Below are 26,909 nucleotides of genomic sequence, written 5' to 3' on the forward strand. Positions count from 1 at the left end.
ACAAGTCCAAATTACAGTTTTATTCAAGACTACAGCAGGATTTTACATAAGTTTTAGTGGTTTTGACAGTGCTACTTTTGAACAGAGTAAAGGAACCCACAAAAAACAGTAATATATTAAAACAAATGTACACAGGAAGACATCAGGCGTCCAGATGTATGAGAATCATGCATATAAAAGAGTGGTCTGTGGTTGCTGTAACTGGGGCCTGCTTTAGACCATGAAATTTTTGTGTTTACCACTTAATAATATAGAGGTCTTCTGCTCATTCATTCCCACATAATTTATACAAATGTGCAGAGTTCTTAACATAATAAAACAACAACAAAATTTATCTCCTTTAAAGCCCACACCAAGAAAGAAAATTAAAATTTAACACATTAGTGAGTCTAAAGTAGATTATCAATGTTAGGTAATTCTCACAGATCAGGTCCATTAGTGGAAAACAGGCAATACCTGGAATCAAAGCTGAAGGCAAGAGGTTGTTTCATTATTAAAAATATCAACATGAAAGACCAAGTGAATGAAGTGACAGTGTCAATCTTAATATAAGACATTGACAGAAGGTTAAGACAAGATACAAGGGCATGCTAAACACACTACTGCCATGACATTGGGCCAAGACTGCAACTGTACATTCTAGACTTACAACTTTCAATCCTGTAATATTTGAAAATTTTATAGGAAGAAAAGGAAAAGTGTGTTGAAAGATAGGAATATAAATGAATCAATGCATCTAACCACACAATTTAAAGCAAATTTCACATGAGAAGATAGTCAATACTGAAGCTACGATACATCAACTTAACCACTGGACACCAAATAGGCAATGAGTATTCAATTTAATTCATCATAATCTTCAAGGATTTTTAACCAATGGTTAGCCCAACCTCATGAATACTGACCTGATACAGAGGTATCCCCATATCCATCATCATCCAAAGGATCCCTGAAGTAATGGTGGCAAAGGCAGAGGAAGAGTTGGGTCTCCATAAATGCTAATGAGGTCAAAAGAATTTTTTCATTACTAGTAGATTACATTACATCAAGTGTCTGAAGCAGCATTGAATTTATAGATACAGGTTGGCAGGCAAGTTTTGAATCTGTAGTTTTAAAAAATTGGCAATTACTTGACATAATAAAACCACTGGAAGAGGTATAATGTTTATCAGTGTGTGGAATGTTGACTGCTGGCTGCAGAGATTTGCAACCCAGATGAATGAATTAACTGCATAGATGTCTTCTCAATGAAATTCTTTAAAAAATTTACAAAAACCTATGGATTCCATTTAAAAATAAGCACATTATGCCACAATGAAACATGGCCAAAAAAATTAGTCTGAGTTCTGTCCATGATTCTTCACAAAGCTAATGGATAAAGTGGTAGAAATTATTTTTAAAAAGAAAAAAAAATTGTTATTGCACTTAAGCACTGACTTCTTACATTTTTGAGTTACTAATTTAAAAAATCCATGCGGTAAAATTGTAAGATTAAAATACAAAAATCTCATTTGTAAATATTCATTGGCCATTCTATACAGAGTATTTCATGAGGGTGGAATGGAATAGAGAGTTAATACAATATCTTATTTGCTGAGGGGAGGAACCCACCCAACACAGATCATAATTTCAGTTCACAGTAATTGTATTTTTAAAAAAATCTAGCAAAGTCAGTGCAGTTTTTTTTTCTGTGCAATTGTCTACTCTTCTACCCTTAATTTCACAACTGAAGTAATACTGGCTTGGAGACTTAGCACAGCTTGGATCATAAGTGTCGGATAAAGTCTGTAGGACTTCGGTAAAGGTATTTCCAAATGGCATAATAATGTACTGCTGCCGCTGTGGCCACAAAAAGGTGCCAGATGGCATGGGCGAATGGAATGATGCCATCACTTTTGAAGAACACGACTCCCAAGCAATAAATTAAGCCTCCACAGGCAAGTTCTTGCAGCCCATCAGTGTTATTCTGTCAGAGGAAGAAGAAAAATTCTGACATTAATGTGACAGTAGAAACTACCTGGAATTATTTCAAAGTTATTGAATTTCTATATATTCAAAAACTTGGAATTAAAAATTCTGGTTTCATTATTCACTGATCTGGGTCTACTCTGATTTCACTTTGAATACTGGTTCCAGTCTGATGAAGCCCCACTCTGTTTTTGTACAGCAACTACAAAACAATGCTCTCACAGTCCACTTCACATGTTCCATGCTCCAGTCAAACTGAATTTATTATTACTCATACCTGCCTTATGCCTTCCATACCCTCATGCCATTGCTCCCACTGCTACCTGTGCCTGGGATACCTTCCCCACCTCCACCTTTTGAATACCTACCAAGCCTTTTAAAGTCTAGCTCAAATGCAACTCTTTCCTGGAAACTTTCCCTCTTCCACTGCTTGGTGACAATTGTCACCTTGTTGTACCTCTCAAAAAACAACAACAAAAACAAATTCACATCCCAAAAGCCTTCCAAAAATATACAGAAAAGAAGTGTGTAGCTGTTATTAACTCACAACTAGACTATGATTCCAACAAGAGCATAGGACGCATGTACAAAAATGCTTATAGTAGCTCTTTTAGTGGGGGCAAAGAATCTGAAACTGATAGGATGCCCAGCAGTTGGGGAATGACTTTGTAGTGTATGATTGTGATGGAATTTTGTTGTGCTATGGGGAATGATGAACAGGCTGCTCTTGGAGAGACTGACATGGACTGATGGGGGAGGGAGGATGAGCAGAATCAGGAGAATGTTGTGCCCAGTGACAGTAGCATTCTGTGATGATAAACTGTGAATGACTTGGCTATTCTCAGTGGTGCAGTGATTCAGCACTGTTCTGAGGAACTTGTAATGAGGGATGCTATCCATCTCCCAGGTGGGGAAATGGTGGTATCTGAGTGTAGATCATGGCATGCTTTTTTTTGCTTTCTTATTTTCCTTCTTTCTTTTGGTCTGTGTTTTCTAGCACAGCATGATTAGTATGGAAATGTTTTGCATGGCTGCACATGTGTAGCCTATATTAAAATTTCATGCCTTCTCAATGAGGGGGAAGAGGAGGGAGAGAATTTTTAACTCAATTTTAAAAAAATGAATGTTAAAAATTGCTTCTACATGTAATTGGAGAAAAAAATAAAATATTAAGTATTTTTAAAAGGAAAGAAAATAAGAGCAGAGTGTCTTATTTAAACTCAGTCTCTTTCCAGCTTACTACATAGTGCTTTCCCCAAGGAGATATTTAATAGACATTGCTGGATTGTATTTTGTTCTTCTGAGAAATTTATACCACTTGGAAAAACTTGCCTCAACAGACACTGGTATCCATTTTAAATAAAGCACCCATCCTCCATGTTTACCAACACTCTTAAAAAACAGCTTCCCTTCTACCCCCTACAGCAGGCAGCATTAACAGACCACCTGTAAATAACACCTTGGACTTCGTTCTGGTCACACATCCTACCTATACTGCTTACTGGACTTCACATAGCCTTCCTTCTGGCTAATCCCCAAACTGCATACAATAGGATGCCTTTTCCCCCTTTTTTCTGTTAATACAGTCCATGTTTATTAATATCCATGATGATTAGATCAGGAAGTAGGGTGGTCTACTTCATTTTGATTTAACAGACATAACTGAATATACCCTTTATCGATCCCCACTTCTCAAAGGATTCAAATACAATTTTAAAACTACACTACAGACTAAAACCATACCAAATATTTCTATTACTTTTTTTTTGATTTCTGGAGATTTCTGGTTGATAGTTCTAGATATAGTTATTGCACATGGAGTAGATTATATGAGTTGTGATTGTAAAGGAAAATTTCTACCATAATGATTGCCACCTTTGTACGCGTAGTTTGTCCCAGCTTACTGCTTTAGGTGTCCTAGTGGCTCTTTCAAGGCAGACTCAAAGCAGATTTGTTTGTTTTCCCTCTAACCTTCAACCTCAAATGACAGGTATTCAGGATGGATTAAGTGCTCCTACAAACTCAGGAATTCAATGGGAAATCTTTTAAAAACTCTGTAAGATATAGATCATACATTCTTCTAAAATCACCCCAGCAAAACACCTTGAGGGAGAAGCAGCATATGATAGGAGAGTCAAATCATCACTACAATTGACCACCATCACCACTCAAACCCTGGTGGAGATAGTTCAGGACCGTGGACCAATGAGCATTGGCAACAGCAATGCTTTCAAAAGCAGTTCAGTGCCCTCCACCATCACCCTTGAAGTAATCCCCATGAGCTATGGCCTGGTAACTTCCTACAGATGCTACAAGCCACAGCTCCTGAAGACCCAGACGAGAGAGTTCTTGGCATTGTCAAGTGGTTCAACATCATATTGGATTGATCAGAGCAGACATGTCTTTCACAGTTGATCATCATTGTAACATTGCTGTTATTGTATACCATGGTCTCCTGGTTCTCACTTTACTTTGCATCAATTTGTACAGTTCTTGCCATGATTTTCTGAAACCACCCCCTTTATCATTTCTTATAGCACGTTAGCACACCATCATAATCATTTGCCACAACTTACTCAGCCACTTCCCAACTGATGAGCATCCCCTAGATTTCCAGTTCTTTGCCATCACAGAAAGCGATGCTGCAAATATTGTTGTACATTTAGGTCCCTTTTCTTTTTCCTTGATCTCTTTGGGATGCAGATCTAGTAGTAGCATTACTGGATCAAAGTATAAGTATAGTTTTATATGCCATTGGAAATAGTTCTAAATTGCTCCAAAACAGTTGAACTAGTTCCACCAGCAGTTCATCAGTGTACTTATTTTTTCTTTATCCTCACCAGCATTTATCATTTCTGATAGGTGTGAGGTGGTACCTTACAAGTGCTTTAATTTGCATTTCTCTAATCAATAGTGACATAAACTCAGAAGTCAATAATATGAAAAAAGCTTCCAAAAAGAGCCTCAGAAAGAAATATTAATTGGACCCAAACCCAACAAGAATTCCTGGAAGAGTTAAAGAAAGAGATGAGTGACTGAGGGAAAATTGGGAAAAGAGAGTAATGAAAGAAATTTAAGAAAAGGAAGTTAACAACTTGGTAAAGGAGGCAAAAAAAATAATGATGAAAATAACTCCTTAAACAGAATTGGCCAAATGGTAAAAAGAGGCACAAAAATGTATTGAAGAGAAGAGTTCCTCAAAAAGCAGAATTGGCCAAATAGAAAAGGAGGTAAAAAAATCTCACTAAGGAAAATAATTCCTTAAAAATTAAAATTGGGCAGGTGGAAGCTAATGGCTCCATGAGACATCAAGAAAAAATAAAGCAAAGTTGAAAGAAAAAACAGAAGAAAATATGAAAGATCTCATTGGAAAAACAACTGATCTGGAAAACAGAATGAGGAGAGATAATTTAAGAATTATTAAACTACCTAGACTTTATATTTCAAGAAATTATCTAGGAAAACGGTTCTGATATGTTAGATACAGAGGGTAAAATAGAAATTGAAAGAATCCACCAATCACCTCCTGAAGGACCACCATCCCACAATGAAAACTCCTAGGAATATTACAGCCATAAAGAAACTATTCAAATATTGTGGAGCCAAAGTCAGTCAGGGTCACACAAGATTTAAAGGTTTCCACATTTAAGTTATGGAGCACTTGAAATATGATATTCTAGAAGGCATTTTATAATGAGGGGGAAATGAGCGGGTGGGCAATGTTTGAAATTACTCATCAAAATTTGTTCAAAGAGAGAAGAATATATACATATACATATATACATATATATACATATAGATACATATATATACTCAGTTGTATACAGAAATATAACTTTACAATAGGGAAATTGAAGGGGAAATGGAGCAAGGGGCAGGAGGTGGTAAATGATAAAAAAGAGGGCAGAAAAGAAAATAGGATGGATGGAAATATACAGTAATCATAACTGAATGTGAATGGGATGAACTCTCTCACAAAATGACAGCAGATAGCAAAATGAATTAGAAACTAGAATCCAACATTATGTTCTTTATAAGAGACACACTTGAAATAGAAACATACACACAGAATTAAAGGGCAAGAGCAGAATCTAATATATTTCAGTTGAAGTAAAAAAGGCAGGAGTGGCAATTATGATCTTAGACAAAGCAAAAGCAAAAATATACCCAATTAAAAGAGATTATCAGGAAAACTACATTATGCTAAAAGGTATCATAGGCAATAAAATAAAAGGTACCATAGTAATATCAAAATATTTACATCAAGTTTCTCTAATAAAGGCCCATTTTCAGATATATGCTGCATTAAGTTTATAAAAATAAGAGCGCTTTCCCAATTGATAAATGGACAAAGGATATAAACACACAGTTTTCTGAAGAACAAATGAAAGCTATCTGTTATTGTTATTTTTGCTCAGTCATTTGTCATGTCCAACACTTCATGTTCCCATTGGGGTTTTTTTGGGAAAGATGTGGGTTTGCCATTTCTTTCTCCGGCTCATTTTATAGATGAACTGAGGCAGACAGGGTTAAGTGACTTGCCCAGAGTCACACAGCTAGCGTCTGAGGTCACATCTGAATTCAGGAAGATAAATCTTTCTGATTCTAGGCCAGGCTCTCTATCCACTGCTCCACTTAGCTACCTTAAAATTATCTAGTCATATTAAAAAATGCTCAAACTCACTATTTATTAGAAAAATTCAAATTAAAACAACCCTACACCTATTAAAAATAAGAAATGCTGGAGGGGGTAAGGGGAAAATAGGCATACTAATGACTGCGGTGGAGTAGTGAACTGGTTCTGTAGAACAATTTAGAACTATGACCAAAGGCCTATAAAACTGTGCATATCCTCTAGTGTAGCAAAACTACTATCTGTATCCCAGAGAGAAAAAAGAAAATGTACAAAAATATTTGTAGTAGCTCTTTTTGTGGTGGCAAAGAATTGGAAATCTAGGGGATGCTCATCAATTGAGAGATGTCTGAGTTAAGTTGTGGCATATGATTGTGATGATGTGCTAATGTACTATAAGAAATGATAAGGGGGGTGGTTTCAGAAAACCCTGACAAGAAGTATACGAACTGATGCAAAGTGAAGTGAGAAGAGCAGAACATTGTGCACAATAACAGCAATTTTACAATGATGATCAATACAATAATCCAAGTCAATTCCAAAAGACTCTTGATGAAAAAATGCTATCTGCCTCCAGAAAGAGAACTGATGAACTGAGTACAAACTGAAGTAAATTTTGTCACTTTTTTGGGCATATAGCTAACATTGAAATGTTTTGCAAGATTTCACATGTATAATTCACATCATTGCTTGCCTTCTCAGTGGGGGTGGGAGGGAGGGAAAGAATTTAGAACTGAAAATTTACAAAGAATGCTAAAAATAAATAATAAATTGAAATGCTAAAAAAAAAAAAAAAAACTTTATACAACTCACACTGTCTACCCCCTTTTGAGGGTCCAGAAAGTCTTCAAAAGAAGGTAAATGGAGAACACCGCCACAAGGAAGCTATGTTTCATTCTACGAAGCAATTTTTATCACTAGTTCTGAAAATCAGTGTGATATCAACTTAACACTTGCTCAGTAGAGGCAATGTTTCCTCTACGATTTTGGACAGCACCTGGGAATACTGCAGACATGTCATGGTATCTTTTTTTTCCTTTAAAGTTTCTAATTAAGTGGAATGTGCATAAAACCTTATGATCAGAATAAGGATCACAGCAAAATGCCATAGCGATTCCCTAACAAATTTTTTTTGAAAGTTAAGATCATGAGGTCATCAAAATAATGATTACATTTCTTACCATTGATGTTACTACCAAGGCAGGAGAAAATCCCATTGTCAGATAGAAAAAGAGCTCGACCACTTTATACCTAGAGGAATAAAACATGAGTTATAAAAGTATGTGTATTTCCATCACACCAATCAAGATACTTCTATGCTTTTTTCTTCTTCTCCTTTTAAAGGGTATGTAAATTTTAGCTATTCAAATGATATGTATTATCCTGGAAGGAGTCCATGAGACCCCAAACTAAAGCAATAAAAACGTGTCATACTGAAATCCTTACCTGGCAAACATCTTTTAACAAATGTCAGCTACTGTTAACTGAAATCCTTTCCCCTACTTCCATTTCCTGATCATGTGTTTCATATTTATCTTTATGTTCCAACACGGAACCTTTCGTTAAAGGACAAAGGATATATGTTTGAAAGGACTGAGGAAAGGAATTCTAGTTTTAGGCTATAGGCTACAAGAGGCAAAAGGACAGCCCTATGGAGGTGGGGAGCAAAGAACAGAAGCTTTTTGTTCTGCAAAAAGTTTCAATGAAACAGAGGCTCATCATGAGGCTACAGAAGGTCTAATGTCTCTAAAAAAGACTATTCATGTCTACCAGATTTCCTTATATTTCTATGTATAAGTAGGGCAGGTCTTCCTATCCCCATTTTACAGATGGAGAAACTTAGAAGTTAAGTGACTTGCCCAGAATCACAAAGACAGTAACTGGTGGAGCTAGGACTCAAACCTGGGCCTGTTGCACAAGTCTAATGCCGAATGGCTAAGAGTTGCCCAGTGACAGTATTCTTGCTATTCTAAAACGTTACATCATTCTTGTAGTAATCGGATTATAGTAGGGGCTCTTAACCTAGGTTCTCTAAACTTGGTTAAAAAAATACATATATATGTATGTATGTATGTATATGTATATATATATATATGTAGGTATATAAGTGTATATGTGTATGTATGTGTTCTGAGAAGTCCATAGGCTTCCTCATACTTCCAAGAGGGTTCATGACACACAAAATATTAATAACCCCAGGGTTATATACTTTGACAAGAAAGAGTATGAAAATGGAAATTAATGTTATAATTTCTGATGTCAGAAATGACAACTTTCATTTCAACTTTCAAAAAGGGAAATACATTTAATGATAAATGTGAATTATGTTTGGTTCTGAGAGATGTGACATCGACTCTAACAAAGATAGTATTTTAATAGGTTCTAACTAATGAGGAAGGTCCTAAGTATGCTTATAATATTTCAAATTAATAGTGGAAGCAACATGGTTTAACAGAAAAGGCACTACAGTAGGAGACCAGAGTCTCAAGTCATCCCTGTTACATGACCTTAGATTGAGTTTTTTCAACTTTGGAAGGCTGTCAGTAGGTGCAAAATAATCAAGTTGGACTAGATTGTCTCTAAGGGTTTTTGATTTTTTTTTCTTTTTGTGCTTGTGGAGCAATTTAAGTTTCATTAGGAGATGATCATGCTCAAAATCTTTATCATGTCTTGTAGACTCAGACTTGTAGACTTGTAAATTGTATCATAATCAAAGTCCTGCCTTAGAAACCAACCTTCTCTCTCCCTAGTATAACACAACCCTCAGTCTGGTCAGGCTCATCTCTTTGCTGTACCAGGTCCTCCTGCCTCTGCCCCATTACCACGTTCATACATGGCTATGCTGTTTTCCATCTGACATGTGCTTCCTTCTCTATGCCATCCATTGTCATTCTTTGTTTAATGAGTAATCCTTTTCTAAAGATAATTTTTGTTGTTGTCTTTTTTTTTGTAGAAGTCAATTAATATTCTCTACTTCCTCCACTAAGCCCTCCCTCCCTCCCTTATAACAAAGAAAAATAGTTATAACTGTCATACAACCATGTTTAACAGGGTATTCAATATTTCTAAAGTCCTTTCAAGCTCCAAGCACCTAACTTTAAACTATATTTTCTTCCATTTTTCATAAATTCAATATATTGATATAGCCTGCTCTGAGTACAAACAAATATTTATATCCTAAGGCATCATGTGTATTTGTATTTAATTTATTTGTATGTTATCACAGCTCAACATAGCTATTGTTCTTAGGATAATAATTTTTCTATAAAAACAATAATCTTTGTAACTTTTACACCAAATGGATCTATGCATTTGTTGAAAAAAAAAGTTTACATCCTATTTATGTATTTCTACTATTTTGAAATTGTAAAATAGGAATAGCAAAGTTGTGTATTTAAGGAATCTTAAAGTTGAATCTTAAAGTTAAATGCAAATGATCAATTTCTTACTTTTCATGGTAGAGAAATACATAAATGGTTCCTCCAGCTGCCATGAGCCAGATAAACCAACGCATATGAGATGCCAGGGGTCCAAGTTCACGGAGATTTAACCTAAAAATGTAGAAATGACAACAAGAGCAGAAGTGATGAACGAATGGGATTAGTGTATTTTCCTCCCCCTAATCATGAGAGCAGAAAATTAGCTACAGAAGATGTAACTGGAGAAGAAAAAAAGCTGAATGAAAGAAAGCACTCAACATGAATGGGTGATTTGGGGTTTCTTTAGTCCTAAATATGGATTAAAATTGGGCTAAACGGAAGCTGGCCATTTGTAGGTACATCTCTCCGATTCTGTGTAAATGGAATGCTGCTATGGTTTCTTTGTTTCTTGGCGATTATAATTGTGAACCGATGAACATACTGCATCTGAAACTCAGAGAGGCTGTGATAAAAGCCTGCATGTAGATCACAGAGCAAGAGCTGCTCTTCTTTCAGTACAAGTATCAATTGCCTCATGTGCTAGAATGAGAGGGACTGCTCGAATAAGGCATTCGACAGAGTTTTTTCAATGAGTCTTCGTTAAAAGAGTGCTGAACTCAGGCTGATTCTCTAAGCCTCTGGCTTTTGTTCCCCAATGTGAACTGGGCCCACACAATTTTGGATCATGTTTATGAAATCAGCAGGGTTTGTTTTCACAGCACCATGTCAGTAGGCCTCTAAGAACCAAATGTGTTGCTGTAGCCAGACCCAGAGGCCAACTACCTCTAGTGGTCTACTGCAGATGCTGGCATAGTGAGATTTTTGAAAGAGATTAAAAACTTCCTTTGTGGGAAGAATATTTTTTTTAATCTGGAAAGGTTTTTTTTCAAAGCAATAAAGGCATTATTAGGTCTGCACACAAAAAAAAGGATATAAGGATCAAATAAGTAGAATAAAATTTTGAAAGGTATTCAGAACAGGGAGAATGCATTTGGAATCCCATAGTTGCATGGGATTAACGTGACAAGTGAGGAAAGTGGAAGAATCCATTCTTAATAGGGAATGGCAAATGAGTATACTCATTTGAGTAGATTTAAGTAAGTGTACTCTAAGTGGCAAATGTACATATAAGAAATATTTTTTTTTTTAAAAAAGCAGCATTTAGTAAAACTATAATAAACATCCTGGCAGGAACAACCAGAACAACAAAAGTCAGACAAAAAATAGACACAAAAAACCCCCCAGATAATACTATCTTAAAAATAGAAAGTTAGTTTCTTACCATGGTGCATAGGAGGCTGCAATGAAGAAATAGATCACCATTCTATCGCACATATGAAAACAATGCTCCATTGTCCTAGCAGATAAGATAAAAATATTGAGGTATATCTTTTTTCCTAGAAATGATGCACAGTAAAGGCTACTCTTATCATGTTGCAATTTCCACAGCATTTTTGTTCTATTTTCTCATGGTAATTACGAGTCTTTAAAAACAAAATAGTAGGCAATACAAATAAAACTTCTTTTAGGAATATTTTGTTCTTAAAAACAGAAAGGGCATTTATAGATTCACAGAATGATGAACAAATGAAAAAGTGTCTGAGCACCTTCCCTCATCCAATGGTCTAGCAAAATGAGCTGCACGCCTTGTGAAGGGCTATTTTTCAAGACCCATTTTATTTCCTCTAATTAAAAACAGCTTACTTTGGAGGCAGAGATATCACCCTCATTGTCTAATCAACAATATGTTCATGAGGTACTTGTTTAATCTCTAGAATCCATTTGATTCAGGATCTCTTTAGGAGTATAAATTTCTTTGCATGTCCTATAAAAAATTCTTGAAAAGAGCTGTGATTTTATTAGTGCCTTCACTGATGCAGTTTTCAACCTTTTGATGTCTTAGTATGCCCTTTCATCAGTTGATGTGGTCAAAGCAGTCATCTAGCATCTAGGTCCAAGGTAAGGCAGTTTTTTGAATGGTGCTTGGCTAAGCAGGCCCTTGAATGACAGTCCCCTCTAGTTTAGTAGTGCCTGCCATGGCGTGGGTTCTGCTGGCATAGCTTTGGAGAACCCAGGATCCCTCTACACTCTGGGGTAGCATTTGGGCAAAACTGCAGTGGAGTATAAACATCCTATTTTAAATGATCTTTAAAAACCAATTTAACCAGAAGAATGAAAAGCAGGCTTGTGACAAGAAATGATTGAACACTTAAGAATCTCTCCTCAAGTGGGAAAATGACTGAGCACTTTAGGGTTCTTGTTTCAGTTGAGTTTGCTTATTAGAAGTGCCAGATACCACTACCCATTTCAGAGTAAAGTGCTTGAGCCCTTCTCCAAGACTTTTTCAGTACTTTAAACGCAATAGTTAAGGATTGGTGGAAAATTGGCATTTGGTCTTGCCCTTCCACTGTACTATGCTATATTCATCAAAACAGACTTAATGGGGGAGAGGAGGTCACAGATCTAGAGTCAGAGGGCAATGAATCTATCATAACTTTTGAGCCCACTAAAGGAATTTAAGGATTCAAGGAAAGGATGGATGCGTAAGTCTGTACCAAGATCTCTCTCCTGGTCCATTACTTGTACCACAGTGTAAAACTGACTTTACAAGCTTCATAGATGTTCCTTTCCAATCTGTCTCCCTCCTCTCTTTATCCTTTCTTGTTGAGATATACTACACAGTAGCTTTATTGTACAGGATACTTTACAGTCAAGGTTTCCTATGACACGGAGCTATATATTGGTATTTGAATAAACTTTCAGGAAACAGCAAAATTCAGGAATTTTATTACATGGTTTATGGTACTTTTACTTTGCATTCTCTTCATTTCCCTAGCTCATGGCAAGGTGGCTCTGAATGTTGTGAAGCAAGCATCTGTAAATGTTTATTGATTCAGAAATCAGAATGTCAAAGTAAGCCTCCTGAAGTAACCACAAGCATTTGCTTGTGCCAAGATAATAAATTATTATGTTCATTGACTAGCCTCTAGGGCTTTGGAGAAGTATGACCCAAAAAGTCAAGGGAGTTTTTTCTTTACATTTTGCTGATGGCTTTTGTCTTTCTACCACAGTCATTTCAGTGTCTCCCTAATTCTGTTTATAACATCCTCTCCCCTTGCCCCCCCAAAATCTATTAAGTAAAAGCATAAAATACAGTGACTGTACCTGACAATGTATATCATACTCTATCTCAGTAGTACCCTGTCTCCCTGCTGGGAAGAAGGTACACTATATTTCACTCTACTCTCTGGGACTTCCATTTTCTTTTAGGGCGCTTTTTATTTATTTATGTTGTAGCCTGTCGTATACATCGTTCCCTTGGCTTTCTGCTTATTTTGTTCTGCATCAATTCATACAAATCTTCTCATGTTTCTCTGAATCCCTCATACTTGTCATTTCTTGCTGTACAATAATATTTCATCATATTCATACTCTGTCATTTTTTCTAGACATTTTTCTAATTCTTTGCTTCCAGAAAAATATATAGGGCACTTTTTTCTCTTTGACTTTCTTAGGATAGGTACTCAGTATTAGAATTACTGTGTCAAAGGGTACAGACAATTTAATAACTTTTCTTGCATAATTCCAAGCTGATATACAGAACAGTTGGACGATTTCACAGTTCCACTAACAATGTATAAGTGTGCCTGTGTTACTGCCTCTCCAGTATTAGCTATTTCTGTTCTTAGTTATTTTTGCCTATTTTCATGGCATGTGGTATAACCTCAATAGCAATTTAATTTTTGATTCTCTTACTATTGGTGATTTGGAGCATGTTATTTATAGTTTGCAATTCTTCCTTGGAAAACTCTTTGTTCATATCATTTGACCACATCTACTATTGTGAGAGCTTTTTCTAATATAAGAAAAAATGTGATAAATTAATCAACAAATATTTATTAGGTGTTTACTAAATGCCAGGCACTCTACCATGCAAAAGGAAAAGTAGTGAACTGAAACAGATAGGAAGGGTGGTCACAAAGAGTTCTACTGACCGGGTAACCTTTGAGAAGGGGATGTAAGATTGCAAAAATGAAGAAAGCCCTGGGCTTGGAATAAGAGATCTGGGGTTTAAATTTTGACTCTACTACATGTAGTTGGTAACTGGGAGACAAGTCACTGAACCTCCTCTGGCCTTAATTGTCTCAAACGAGAGGATGAACCACCTGATTTCTGTGGCATCTGCTGTGAGACGACGAGTAGATGACAAACTAAAGGCCCTTCATTTTTGAATCTCTGAATTACCAAACCTACTTTGTCTATTGTTAAAACACTTGAAGCGCATTTCTAAAAGGCAATTCAAATTGGTTGTAGGCCCTTCCCTTGAAGATTTCAAATTCATAATTTTTTCCCTTTCAAGCTTTGGATATGGGTTCATTATGGGTGGTAAAATCATAATTAAAAATCTCTAAACTGAAGGCAATTAAACTTTGCTTTTAATTGAGGCATTTTGCAACAGTTGGTTGCTTTGGGCTACTCAGACAAATTCTACAAATCAACAGGTAATAAAAATAACTATTGACAGCATTTGAAGATTTGCAAAGCACCTAAAACATGCCCAATAAATTATCATTGATTGATTAGCTTATTAGAGCCCAACAACCCTATAAAGTAGGAACCACAGGTATTATTATCCTCATTATACAGAAGAGGAAACTGAGGCTCAGAAAGGTTAAGTGACTTGCCTGGGGTTACATAGCTAATAAGTATCCAAGGCTGGATTTGACCCAGTTCTTCCTGATTATAAGTCCAGCATTCTTTCTGCCAGGCCATACTGTTTTCCATCTTGGCTAGGCATCTTGCTTAGGAGACTTCCCTTTTAATAGGGATTTGGCTCCTTCTAGCTAAGAAATCATTTAATAATTATTTTCTTTCTTGCCTACAAAATGGCATAAACTGATTTTATTTTTGTCAGCAGTAGGGCCATGATATTGTATAAAATACAAACTTGAATAACTACAACTACATTCAAAGCAAGATTCAAGAAATTCAAATAATCTTTAATATCCTTGGAGAGGGGCTAAATTTCTAAGTAAACACCTTGGCCTTAACTCAGAATATTGAGAATGAGCTTGAAACAAGCAGTTGCTAAGATTTCTAGTACTATGTCCTATATGGTCAATATAATTTTGCTTGTGGTTACTATGTGCACCAACAAAAAACTTCAAGCAAAGGGCTGTTTGAGATCTGGGAAGAGAATGATTTCTAACTACCTGAAGCATGAAGGAAAAAAGACTTCATGGTGAAGGTGGTATTGGAGCTGGGTTTTAGGAGTCAACAGGTGTATTGGCTTTTGAGTGTAGGGACCAACAAGAGCAAAGTCACAGAGTTGGGTTGGTGCCTAGAATATGTCAAAGGGAGTGATATAAATCTGAAGAGGACAAATGACAGTAGGTGGGGAGAGACCTTAAAGGCCAAGCAAAGGAATCTGAAATTCACTTGGTGGGCAAAGGAAGACATCAACAGCTTTGAACAGAGAAGTTAAGAGATCAGAACTACCAAATTATAATCTGCTTTGCCACAACACATACACACACACACGTGTGCGCACACATACGCACATGCAGGTGCACATGTCTGCAGTCCAAATGGGTTCATCTACTGAAAGAGTAGGCTGTTTGCCATACCTTAAGTGACTTTTTTTCCATGAAACAATGTGAAACACTGTGGAAACGATGAAGAGGGCACATAGGCCCATTCCATAAATCCATGCTGTGATCTTTTCCCAACAGTCATCTGATAGTCGATGGAGGAGGGCACTGCCCACAATAGCAGGAACAATGAGGAGCTATGAAAACAGCACAGATAAATACTTAGGTTTTATCGAATTTAGAACATTATTCCTTTATATTACCTATATGTTCTCATCTCAGAAAAATAAAATTTCAAAATAAAACACCTCCTGCTTTTGGTATCAAAATAAAGACTATATATAGACTTGAAGATTCTTGGACTGGTTATTGTCACTAATGTTCCATGGCTAGCAATCATATCACCTACCCTCATTTATGAAATCAAGTGCTTCATTCTATTTGTTAGACTCAATTTAAAAATTTTTGCTTAAAATATTCCAAATGGGATTTTTGTAGTACCCCATAAACCTTTTGGTCAACCTCTGGGCATCTGCAGATTCTAAGTCTTTTTACAATGTCTTCTCTTAACATGAAAACGCTCTCCCCTAAAGCTCATTTGTACAATATCACTACAAGACAGACCAGAATCACAGAGGCAGAAGGAATTCTCCTTTCTGGTTCACTGACTATACTCTGCCTGACCCAATTTTTAAAAATATCTATAATATAAATATCTATAACATTTAAAAATATCTATAACATATAAGTCTTATTACCCAAGGGAAATAAGCAACCTAGTATCTGAACTAGAAAAATCTAATCCTGGATATAAATTGTTAAGATTTCCACTGCTTCTCTAACACAGCTGTCCTTACTGCCACATCTAAACTTGATGTTCCTCAAAGAACATGAAGTCATACCCCTCCTACGTGTCCTAGAGGATTTCCCATTTAATTGAACAACTTCCCTTTCAATTCTTCACTGTGGGGGTGAATTTGCTATTTATATAGAGTGAGTTTGTTGTTTCCCTTATGAAACTCACAGAAGTGGCAAGAGAAGAAGGAATGGAGAGCTGCAAAGCAAAACTTTTAACACTTGTTTCAGCCTCATCTTAAACACAACCTGTACAGTATTCATATTATCTGTGTTCTGTATATATATATACATACTGGTTTTCTGTACAAGATTAAAGTGCAGGCGATTCTACTGGTACCATTAAGGCTACCTTTTAAAAAACTCAGTATCATGTTTATTTCAATACACAAGTGTATCTAAGGATCAAATTTTTATTGGTTGATACTATATAAATAAGGTGTGTGTGTGTGTGTGTGTGTGTGTGTGTGTGTGTGTGTGTGTGTGTGTGTGTGTGTGTGTTTCATCCATATGTTCTATCTGGAGAGGCTACTGTATATCTATGAGTTCTGGAGGAAAAACAAACAAACAAATACCCTACCCTAACCAGATTATAAGCTAAACTTTCATTTTTACTCTGGGTAGCTCAATTATACTCCAGATTAGACTTTCTTAGTGGTTTATCAGCAAACAATTGTCCTCAGAATCAATTATCTTTTCAGAATGATTAGTTTCATTGTACTTTTGTGGGGAAGGGAAGGGAAGGGACAGTGGCTAATGGGCCTGGCCTAGGAATTCCTATTAGCTTTTGACCCATACTTGCAATCTGTTACTGTGCAGGTCCCTTAAACACTCAGTGCCTCAGGCAACTTCCAAAACTAGAAACTGCAGAAACTGCTAGATCTACATGAGTAGAAAAATTTCCTCACCTTGAGATTCCCAACCTGGATAGAATACTAGGTCCAGACACCTCCTCCTCACTCCCAACAAAATAGCAATTTGCACCTCTATAAAACAGAGGGGGTGGGCTATGATCTCTCAAGTCTTCTCTGGTTCTAAGTTGTACAATCCTTAGTGCAATAGGGAACAAGTTTTTGTTTGGCATTTGGCATTTGAAAGGAAGTTTGAGAGAACAGGCAGGGCAGCACCGCTCCCATTACAGAAGATGTACCATTGTCTTGAAATTGGGACTTTGTCCAAAACCAAAGTAGACTGGAGTGTCATAATCCATTGCATCCCTACTATGGGACCAACTTTAAGGAGGAATCATCTTGTAAAGGGGGCTTTTGGAATTTCAGCATTTTATCTCCTTGATGGGAGAAAACATAGATCTACCTGGAGCTATTCTATTGTACATAGTGTTAAAATCCAGTTCCTAACAATAACATATGTATTTAACTGATATTTTATATCCTACTGTAAAGGATATCCAAGAATACCCCAAGTAGAACTTGTTTTAGACAACTTATGCAAGAATACCTTAATCTTAACATTAACACATATAGAAAAGAAACTTTATGAAGTTAAACAATGAACAAATGATTTAGAAAACGAAACTAAACTAAACCATTAGTGAATAAGAATACTTGATGATCAAGTAATCCAGTCATAAAAGCTGGTTTGCTCACGGATTATTCAACTTCACTGTTCCTGAGACAAAGACAGGTGATCATATACTGGGGAAGGAATGAGGACTAAGGGAACGAAAAGATACAACTATTTCAGTGATTTTCATAGAATCAAAGATTGTGTTGTTGGAATGGTGCTCAGTAGTCATCAAGCTCAACCTATACTCAAATAGGAATCCCAATTAGAACACACAAGCCAAACCAAACAGGCACCCTGCCTATGCTCAAAGAAGGAACCTACTATTGCCCAAGGTAGCTTTGGACAACTCCAATTATTTGGGAGTAGATTTTCCTAACATTGAACTTCGAACATCTCTCTCTGGAACTTTAGTGTGTGGCTAAACCAGGGGTCTGCTCTTTCTGGCCAAACAGAACAAGACTAATTCCCCCTTCACCTGACAACCCCTCCCTACCCCCATTCAGTCTTCTCTTCTCTTCTCTTCTCCAGCTCAAACATTCCCTAACTGAAGTTCCCTTCAATTGCTTCTTATATGATGTGGAAACCATTCTGTGTAAAGATCCCTGTGCTTTGGTATCCACTCAGCTCAGTGATATGGCAGTGTAATAGCTGTCACACTGGCTAAAATAATTTAATACCTTTCTCTATCCTCTAAAAGGATATACATTATTGCTCTTATAGACTAGCCCCTACTGCCTCCTCCAAATTGTCTAGTATTTTTTTCTTATGCTGTTTCACTTATGTTGTTTTTACCCCCAAAAAATAACCCGCCATGCCAATTCAGCAGAGTAAATAAATTATTTACTAAATTATCTTGGACCAGAAAAATTTGGATTAGTCTGCAGTCTGAAGTTGGACACTAAATTTAAAGGATCCCTGAGGAAAAGACAGTCTCCCTATAACTTTTGCCATTTTAGACCAAAAAAAAAAAAAAAAAAGAGTTAAGGCACATTTGAGAAAGGTGAAATATTCTTCTTCTTAAAACAATTCTCTTTATTTATCACTAGTACACATGATTATTCATTTTATAAAAACCTCATCAAAGAGAGCAAGGCCAGGATATAGTCCACTTAATTGAAAGGGGACTGCAGTTTCCAAGGTGACTCAACACAGACACCCTGGTAGGGTAAGTATCACTTTGCCAGGGTCTTCCTTGGCTCATAGATTGCAAATTGCACTGATTGGGTATTACAGATAATACTAAGAACCCCCCTACTGATCACTGGGAAGAATTTAGAGGCTGGCTGACCAGCATACTCACTGCATGTGTGTAACAGTTAGCTGCATGTTCATAGCAAGTAGGTTTATATCGGCTGTTGGCTGGGGCTCGATGGTTCATGAACCTGGTGAAAACAAACACATCATGTTAGGAAAGTAATGGTGAAGTGCGGGTAGCGTGCCTTGTATGTGGCAGATAAGGAAGTGGTGATTAGAAATGCCTACTTACAAAACTGAAACATGGGAAGTTATGGTGGGCAACTAGGTGGTACTGGACTTGAAGTCAGGAAGGTCTGAGTTCAAATCCTGCCTCAAATGTTTTACTTAAGGTTGCTAAGCAACCTTAACCTCTCTCAGCTGCAGTTTCCTCACCTGTAAGAGGGGGAAATATTAGCACTTCTCTCACAGGGCTGTTGTCAGTATCAAATTGAGATAATGTGTAAAGTGCTTTGCAAACCTTAGATAAATAAATGCTACCTATTTTATTTAATAAATGCTGGAAGAAAAAAAACAAGTTACACTGAAGATGTATACTAAACTGACAGCAAAACATCTGTAACATTGTTTGTTTGGCTAATTGTTCCTTTGGTTCATTAAAGGAAAAAACACGACCTTCCCAACCAATAATGTGTTTTTCTAAACTTATACAAATGCAAACATAGGGCACTCTTCTGGTCATCAAAACACAAAGGAAGATAATGCATCTGAATGGTTTCTATTCCATTGCTCAGAATTCAGGTTAGACACCTTCCATCTGAACATCCCCAGGTGTTTTCTGCACACTGTCTAGGTCCCAGAGCCCTAAGCCCATATGATTATCAGGGCTGTCCAACTGGTTCTTCAATATTATGTTACAAAGCACATGCCCCCACACCGAGTAGCGTAAAAAAACGATACTTTGCTAGCTCAACCCTAACAGAAGTGGGTAGACTGTCCCCTGCTCTCTACATGAATAAGTGAGGTAGGCTCCAAGCCTCACCAGGAGTACCCATTACTTTTGTTTTATTCTATCATGAGAAAGCTGAGTTTCTTTTGGACAAGTTAGGTGACAATTTGAAAAGCTGACTTAGGACAGTCAGTATCGAACTTCTTTTCTATTTGGAAGGCTGCTTTCTCGATAGATGAACAAGACTCTTCCATATCTAAAGGGAATCCTGGAGGAAATCTGAAGGAGCTTACTGTGTCACATGGCAGTCATATTTAGGCTGCCCTAAGCCAGACCTAACATTAGGGTCCCAAGCTATTAAAAAAATAACACCTATTTTTATGCAAAGATGAAGCCAAACATACCCACTTCGGAATTGAGTAAGACATGATTTTAAAAATGATGCATGAAAATAAGGCCTCCAGTAGTGAATTTTTACACAGATTGCTCACCTGCACAATGATCATAGTTTGATTGTAACCTAGAGTGACTGAGGTGCTAGTCATTTTGCAGGCAGTCAACAAATATTTGCTGAACTGCATTTACTACTTTGGAAACTAATTGTTAGAGAATTACATAGTGAAGCGCTGCAAAATTCTTTTAAGCTGTCCTCTCATGTACTTGTGTAGACTTGAAGCAACATTTCTGGTCTCCTGATAATCCCTCAAATAATTTTGCTAATTTCCTTCAGGACCAGTGTGTTGCCATATAGGTCTTATTAGGAGAAAGGAAAATAATTACACTCTAGGGAAAAGTATTTTAAAAGCGTCCAAAGATCTAACACATCATTAAGTTCAGACACAGCAACATATCTGTAAGTAGCACACCCTACGAGGAATGATTTTATAGGGTAAATGGCAATGCCTCAGGATGGTTGAGGTTAAATTAAATTGGCAGCTCTCAGCCTAGGGTGGAGGAAACAGAGTTAAAACCACCCACCATCAAGACTAATGCTAAAATAGCAGTTTATATCATTGTTGCTCTACAGTTAGAAATTGAGACTCTTATGTAGAAACAGGCACAAATTGCTCTAAAATTCTTCTAAACACAATGAGACATTATGGATTTACATAGAATGACTTATTTTATCCCCACATTGAACAATGTATGTTAAAATAACATTAAGTTTAAGGGAAAAAAATACTACATCTGTTCTCCCCCACTCCCAATGCCTTAACTTTATCTAATGGACAGCAAATATGAGACATGTGATTATCAGCTATTCTCCTTTAGAGCAGGGGTTTTTAATCTGGGGTCCTTGAACTTTTCTTTTAAAAAAGGGCTTGATAACTGTAACCCTACATATTTTATCTTATGCATCTCTACACATTATTCAGAGAAAGGGTCCATCTTCATTGGTTTCACCAGAATACCTAAGGAGTTCATGATACAAAAATGGTAAAGAATCCCTAGAGTATTTCTTTTTCTCTCCTTCAAAAAGTACTCTCTGGTGGTAAATGGAACCTTCAGCATCCCTACACTGGAGGAAAGTTTTTGAAAACAAATGCGCTGTAATTTCCCAACTGGTTTGGCCAGAAGCCCAACCTCCATACGCTCCATTCTGGGGTAAAAAAAAATTGCATCTAAGACTAACTAGAATAAAAATAGCATTTACTCAAAATAAAGATCAAGAAAGGATCTCAAGTGTTATGGTAAAACACACACCCCACTTCTAACACGGATATTGATATACTCTACAGGTTACCTAATATTCTAGCATCAGGAGCAAAAGTATCACCTTCCTGAAGGAGAAAAACCAAACCAAACCTGGGTAAATAATGGCCATTTACAGAGTTTAACCAAGACAAAAATGATTAAGTAAGGAAAATGATAATCCTTCACTTGACTCTTCCTCCCACACTTACATAACTTCTCCCTCATCCTTTGGTGCCATTTTCTCTTTTCTGTCCCATCTGCCCAAACCAAAGCCCTCCTACTGCTTCCCCAAAACCTTTTGGTCCATCCAGGCTGCTCCATCTTCATCCCTCCTCTCTATTAAAATGTACCCGCTCTGGAATTCATTTTGCTTGATTATGGATATCTGTTACACGGGGCTTGCTTTTTTTTTAATGGGGAGGTAAGAAAACAGATTTTTGTTTATTGAAAAAAAATAAAGTTAATAAAAATAACATCACCACGTCCTTTTCCTACTCTGCTGTCACCTAGCTTTGGAAAGCTGCTACAAAAACTGATTCACAGTTTTTGTGAATACCTGATATATCACCTATTAGCCCTACTAAGACCAACGACTACAATTCAGATAAGGGATTCCTGAAGATTATAATGCCTGAATCCAAAGAACATATCACTAATAATGGAAAAGAAGTACTACAGCAGATTAAGGGAAGGGAGTTGAAAGGGGGGAGGGGAGACTGATCCATTGCTCTCTAAATTATATCACATAGGCAACTGCCTAGATAGATGTAATATCATCCCTACTCCACAGTTAGATATCTGATATCCTACGTTTTGAAATAAACACAAAGTTAGAAAGGAATCCTATCGGTAGCATTCAGTGCTTCTCTCCTTACTGGGGCTAAAACAAAGTGGGCGTTGGGAGGAGAGAATGAGCAAGATTCACAACCAGCAGATTAGTTGTCACAGGTTCTTGGGCTCCTTCTTAAAGTTGAGTATTTTCTGAAAGCAGCTTTGCAAATCACAAAGGATCTCAGAGGATTAGTAGGAAGAATGCCCTTCCTTCTGTAACATTAATACTATCCCTATCTTAACAGGAAAGTGATACTCCATAACAGTTTTGTTTCTTTAAGTTCAGCAAACTGCATCTCAATTTAACAAAAGGAAACATGGACTACCTCATTTAGAAATGAAATATTTTTGATCCACAACAACAAAAGTGCCCTTTACAGAGACCAAGATCTTGAGCATAATAAATAAGCCTTCAATCCAATCATCTGTTATGAATATCAACCTACCATGAATACTTCCGTATTTCTGCATATTAGTTGTCCTTCACATTATGGGACATAACTGAGAGAACATTTCTTCAAGAACAACTTCTATCATCATCAGGGATTCAGAATATAAACTGTTCATTAGGATCATGGCCTAATGGCTCATACAACTTGATCTTCCCCATCCCCAAATGGTTCCAGCAAGTGCTACAACATAAAAAATGGAGTAAATGGGGAAGGTGAAGTGCTCCAAAAAGCTTTCTTCCTATGTATTGTTTTTAAACTGTTAAAACAGCCACATACTATATCGATTGCTGTGGGCCATGCATCTTTTGGGTAGATGTAGCAGGGTACAAATCAATCTCAAAATCTCAAGGGAGAAGCAGGGAAAAAAATCCAGAGAAACAGGAGAAAATGAAAATTCGAGGAGATTAGGGCTACAAGATCCTGGAAGAAATGCCGCAGGTATTAGAAGAGGAGCTAGGAAAAGGAGTGACTGGTAATTGTCAGAGTGGTGGGCAGATAGAAATGTGGTCATACTGGGGCCCAAATAGAATGCTTACACCTTTATGATTTTAGCACACCAAGAATAATGCTTCCTGCAAACTCCGCAGAAGACTGAATTTTCCTCAGATCCCCATTCTGTAGAAACTGAACAATTTCTGGAAGCTGACCCAAAGTCACAATAACAACAAAATTTCCATTGTGGACAACCTAGTAGAATGCTTAGTGTTCTCTTATTGTGTGCACAACTAGAAACTATGGTTTAATGTCATTTTTCCTAAAGTAATTTGGTCATGAAATGCTTTGGGACTTGAGATATATTGAAAAAATTCATAAATACTGACCTAGGAAGTGTAGAATAAAGTAATTTTTGAGTAAAGGAGAAAAATTAAGTTCACTTTCTATACTCCCTCCAAATTTCCAGGTATCTGTGATACATATAAGGAAAATCTCAGACATTGTGTCAGCAACCTTTTAAAAAAAACAGCTGCTGGGAGGAGTGCAGTGGGGACACATTGTGAAAAAAAAAAACAAAACCCTGGTCTAATGAAATGTTACCCCCATTTACTATATGTAAATATAGTAAATATATGTAATTGTACTATATTTGACTCATACTTACTTACAAATATCCTGACTACTTCTAAAGCTATGAAAAATGCCTTCCTTGTCTTTTCCCCTCCCCCAATCTGCCCCTTTAAAAGTATGCAACATACACAGGTTCCTTGGTATGTTAGTATGTGAAGTGGGGAGAAGGGATGCTGGTCTCTTTTGTTAAATGGTACTTTTCAGTCTCATTGTATTCGAACATGTCCAATGAGAAATGGAAGTACATTTTCTATAGAATAAGTGAATTATGGGGTTACCACTTAAAAATGAATGTAAAGGCCACTGGGAGAAAACAGAGGACCACCTACAAAACTGGAGGCGGTGATTTCAATAAAACTGCAGCTCCTTTCTCAAACAGGAAAACCAAAGGAGGTATATATACATAGAGAAAAGCAAAACCAAATTGAATAAACCACAGGGACAGAGCAGGCCCAATCATGCACTTAATTTTCTTCCTTTTTGTCTCCACACAGGATTGTTTTCTCAAGTTTTCAGCCCCAACACACCGTTTTTTACGATTAGAACAGGGCAGAAAGCTCGGTTTTAATTTAGGGATCCTGATAGAAAGTTTCCAAAAGGGGCAAAATTCTCAGGCAATCAGTTGATGGAATACTCCTTATCACTAAGAAATTAATCTGTCTTAACCTGTATCCTAGCAAAATGTGACCAACCTCATTCCTGTTCATTGTGGGCTCCTATAGCTTGTGGGGGATGGGGGGGGGGGGTAGAGGAGTCAGGGAGGAAGCTAGAAGCCCTGAACCGGTAAGGAGTTTGTGAGGGAACTAGAATAGAAAATATCAAAGAGGATCTTTCATTCAGAGATAAATTAAAATTCCCCTCTTTTCTCTGCTACAAATTCAACTAAAATTTTTCCTCACTAAGTGAAATCCTTAAAAGGGCTCGAAATAGCAACATTCTCAAAATTCTATTTCTCCAGGCTCACAAGACAAACCTGCTAAGTGCATAAAAAGGGGAAGTCTGCGTGATCCAGTCAAAAGGCACATGGATGAAGCGTGGCAAGAGCCACCGGATAGGTGACCCTTCACCCACTTAAACTAAAAAGGAAAATCTCTTTCCCCCAGCACCCCCCAGCTTCCTTTCGGAAACTACGCGCAAATCCCCCTTCTATTTCTAGCGTACAGAAGACAAGAAGCCTGGAGACAAAGGCAGGCTCTCCGAGCCTCAGTGGGATCCTAACCAGCTCTTCCACGAAGGACCAGCTCGGTCTTTCCTAGGAAGGGCTGGGTTCATCTTTCCCATTTTCTAGGCGGAGAGGGCCAGAGAGCGGATCTCTCACGCTGAAATTAACATCTGACTTCCCAGTGCCTAAGAAGAGCACAGCCCGAGGATGCTAAGCCCCCCGAAGGCATGCAGGGAAGTAGCGCTAAGCCGAGCAGAGGCTGCAGCAGCCTGCCTCAGTTTACCTCCCCTCCCCCACCTCAACCCTCGAAGCTATGAAAGAGGCCCCACAAAGCAGCCGGGGATGCGACCAAGCTTGGGAGAAGCTCAAGGCTGAGCAGCTCCGGCTTTGCCATTCTGAAGCTTTTACCTCGACTCCATGAGCTGCAGCCACAGGGGAAACGACTGCCTGGGCCCTGGGCCCCCAGCGAGACCGGTGGTTACGGATCCGGGGGCCAGCCTGGGACTGGGGCCGGGGGGATGGAGGAGGGCAGGATTAGGAGAGCGGCAGAGAGCTGCTCTCAGACCCTGCCCCTGCAGCCTGGGGCTCCCAGGCCATATAGGGCGAAAGAACCGGCTCCCTAGCGCCCCGCCGCGCGGCTACACCGAGATCAGGCGGGGACTGGGGCGGGGGTGGGGGGAGGAGATCCTGGGAGATCCAGGGACAGCAAAGGGAGCCGCTGTGAATAGTTCGTGGGGAGGGAGGAGGAGGAGGTAGGACTCCCTTCTCCGAAGGAGAGTTCCACTGGGGACATCCTACACGGAGATAGGATCCCCTCCGAGAGACCCTCTGAAGGAGGGATGAGGGTGCGGGCTAGGGATCAGCCCTTGAGAGAGATGGGGGAGAGATAGTGTATGGGGGGGCTGGGATCCATTCCGACAGATGGGAGGGTGGAGGGATCGCCTCTGGAGGGAGATCCTGGATCCAGAACTGAGATCCAGTCCTAGAGATCTCCTAGCAGGGGGTGGGACGGGATCGCCCCTGGGGGAGAGATCCTGGAGCTGGAGCTGAGATCCACCAGCAGGGGGTGGATTGGGACCGCCCTGGAGGGAGAGATCCTGGAGCTGGAGGTGGGATCTACTCTTAGAGATCCACCAGCGGAGGTGGAGTGGGATCGCCCCCGGGGAGGAGAGAGCCGGGTGGAATCCCCTCCAGACTGGATGCGCGAGGCTGGGCAGGGTCGGGATAAGGCCTCAAGGGAGTCGGTGCTCACCGCTGGAATCGGCTCTTGAACCGCATGGATGCTCCGGGCGCCTCGGGGGCTCCGTCTCGGCTCTTAGTGTGGCTGGCCCCGTGGACTCAGGGCCCTCATCTTCCGGGCTCAGGCTCAGGCTGCTCCGGACACGGCCCTCTCGGCCGCCCGCCCCCCGTCCCCGCCCGAGATGGCTCTGCCGGGCTAGGGCTCGACAGACAGGGCCGGAGGGAGGGCGACTGGAGTCCGGGCCCGGCAGGCCGGGAGGCGGCTGGGGAGGCCGCTTAAACCGCCCAGAGCCTCCCGCCTCCCCGGCTCCCCCGCCCCCGGAGCCCCC

General features: G+C 38.6%; 1 protein-coding gene across 2 annotated transcripts; it reads right to left on the minus strand.

Annotated features, from left to right (window-relative positions):
• Nucleotides 1-26,909, minus strand: MMD (monocyte to macrophage differentiation associated). Of its 2 annotated transcripts, XM_072646752.1 has the most exons (8): nucleotides 26,594-26,900; nucleotides 25,750-25,845; nucleotides 19,294-19,375; nucleotides 15,648-15,808; nucleotides 11,303-11,377; nucleotides 10,051-10,152; nucleotides 7,783-7,852; nucleotides 1-1,966 (listed from the first exon to the last, which is right to left on the minus strand). In XM_072646752.1, exons 1-8 carry the CDS (start codon nucleotides 26,617-26,619, stop codon nucleotides 1,766-1,768), a joined length of 813 nt encoding a protein of 270 aa, XP_072502853.1. In that variant the 5' UTR covers nucleotides 26,620-26,900; the 3' UTR covers nucleotides 1-1,765. The 2 variants fall into 2 exon arrangements, with proteins under 2 accessions (XP_072502853.1, XP_072502854.1); XM_072646753.1 differs by lacking the exon at nucleotides 25,750-25,845 and having other exon boundaries at nucleotides 26,594-26,909.

The sequence above is a fragment of the Notamacropus eugenii genome, chromosome 2 (assembly GCF_028372415.1).
Source record: "Notamacropus eugenii isolate mMacEug1 chromosome 2, mMacEug1.pri_v2, whole genome shotgun sequence".
Classification (NCBI taxonomy): Eukaryota; Metazoa; Chordata; class Mammalia; order Diprotodontia; family Macropodidae; genus Notamacropus; species Notamacropus eugenii.

Coding starts and splice junctions, on each gene's coding strand:
- MMD (XM_072646752.1), bottom strand. CDS start 26,619: ATGCGGTTCAAGAGCCGATTCCAGCG. Junction 11,378..15,647: donor TGGAAAAAAAGTCACTTAAG/GTATGGCAAACA, acceptor CTTATCTGCTAG/GACAATGGAGCATTGTTTTC. Junction 10,153..11,302: donor GCAGCCTCCTATGCACCATG/GTAAGAAACTAA, acceptor CTACATTTTTAG/GTTAAATCTCCGTGAACTTG.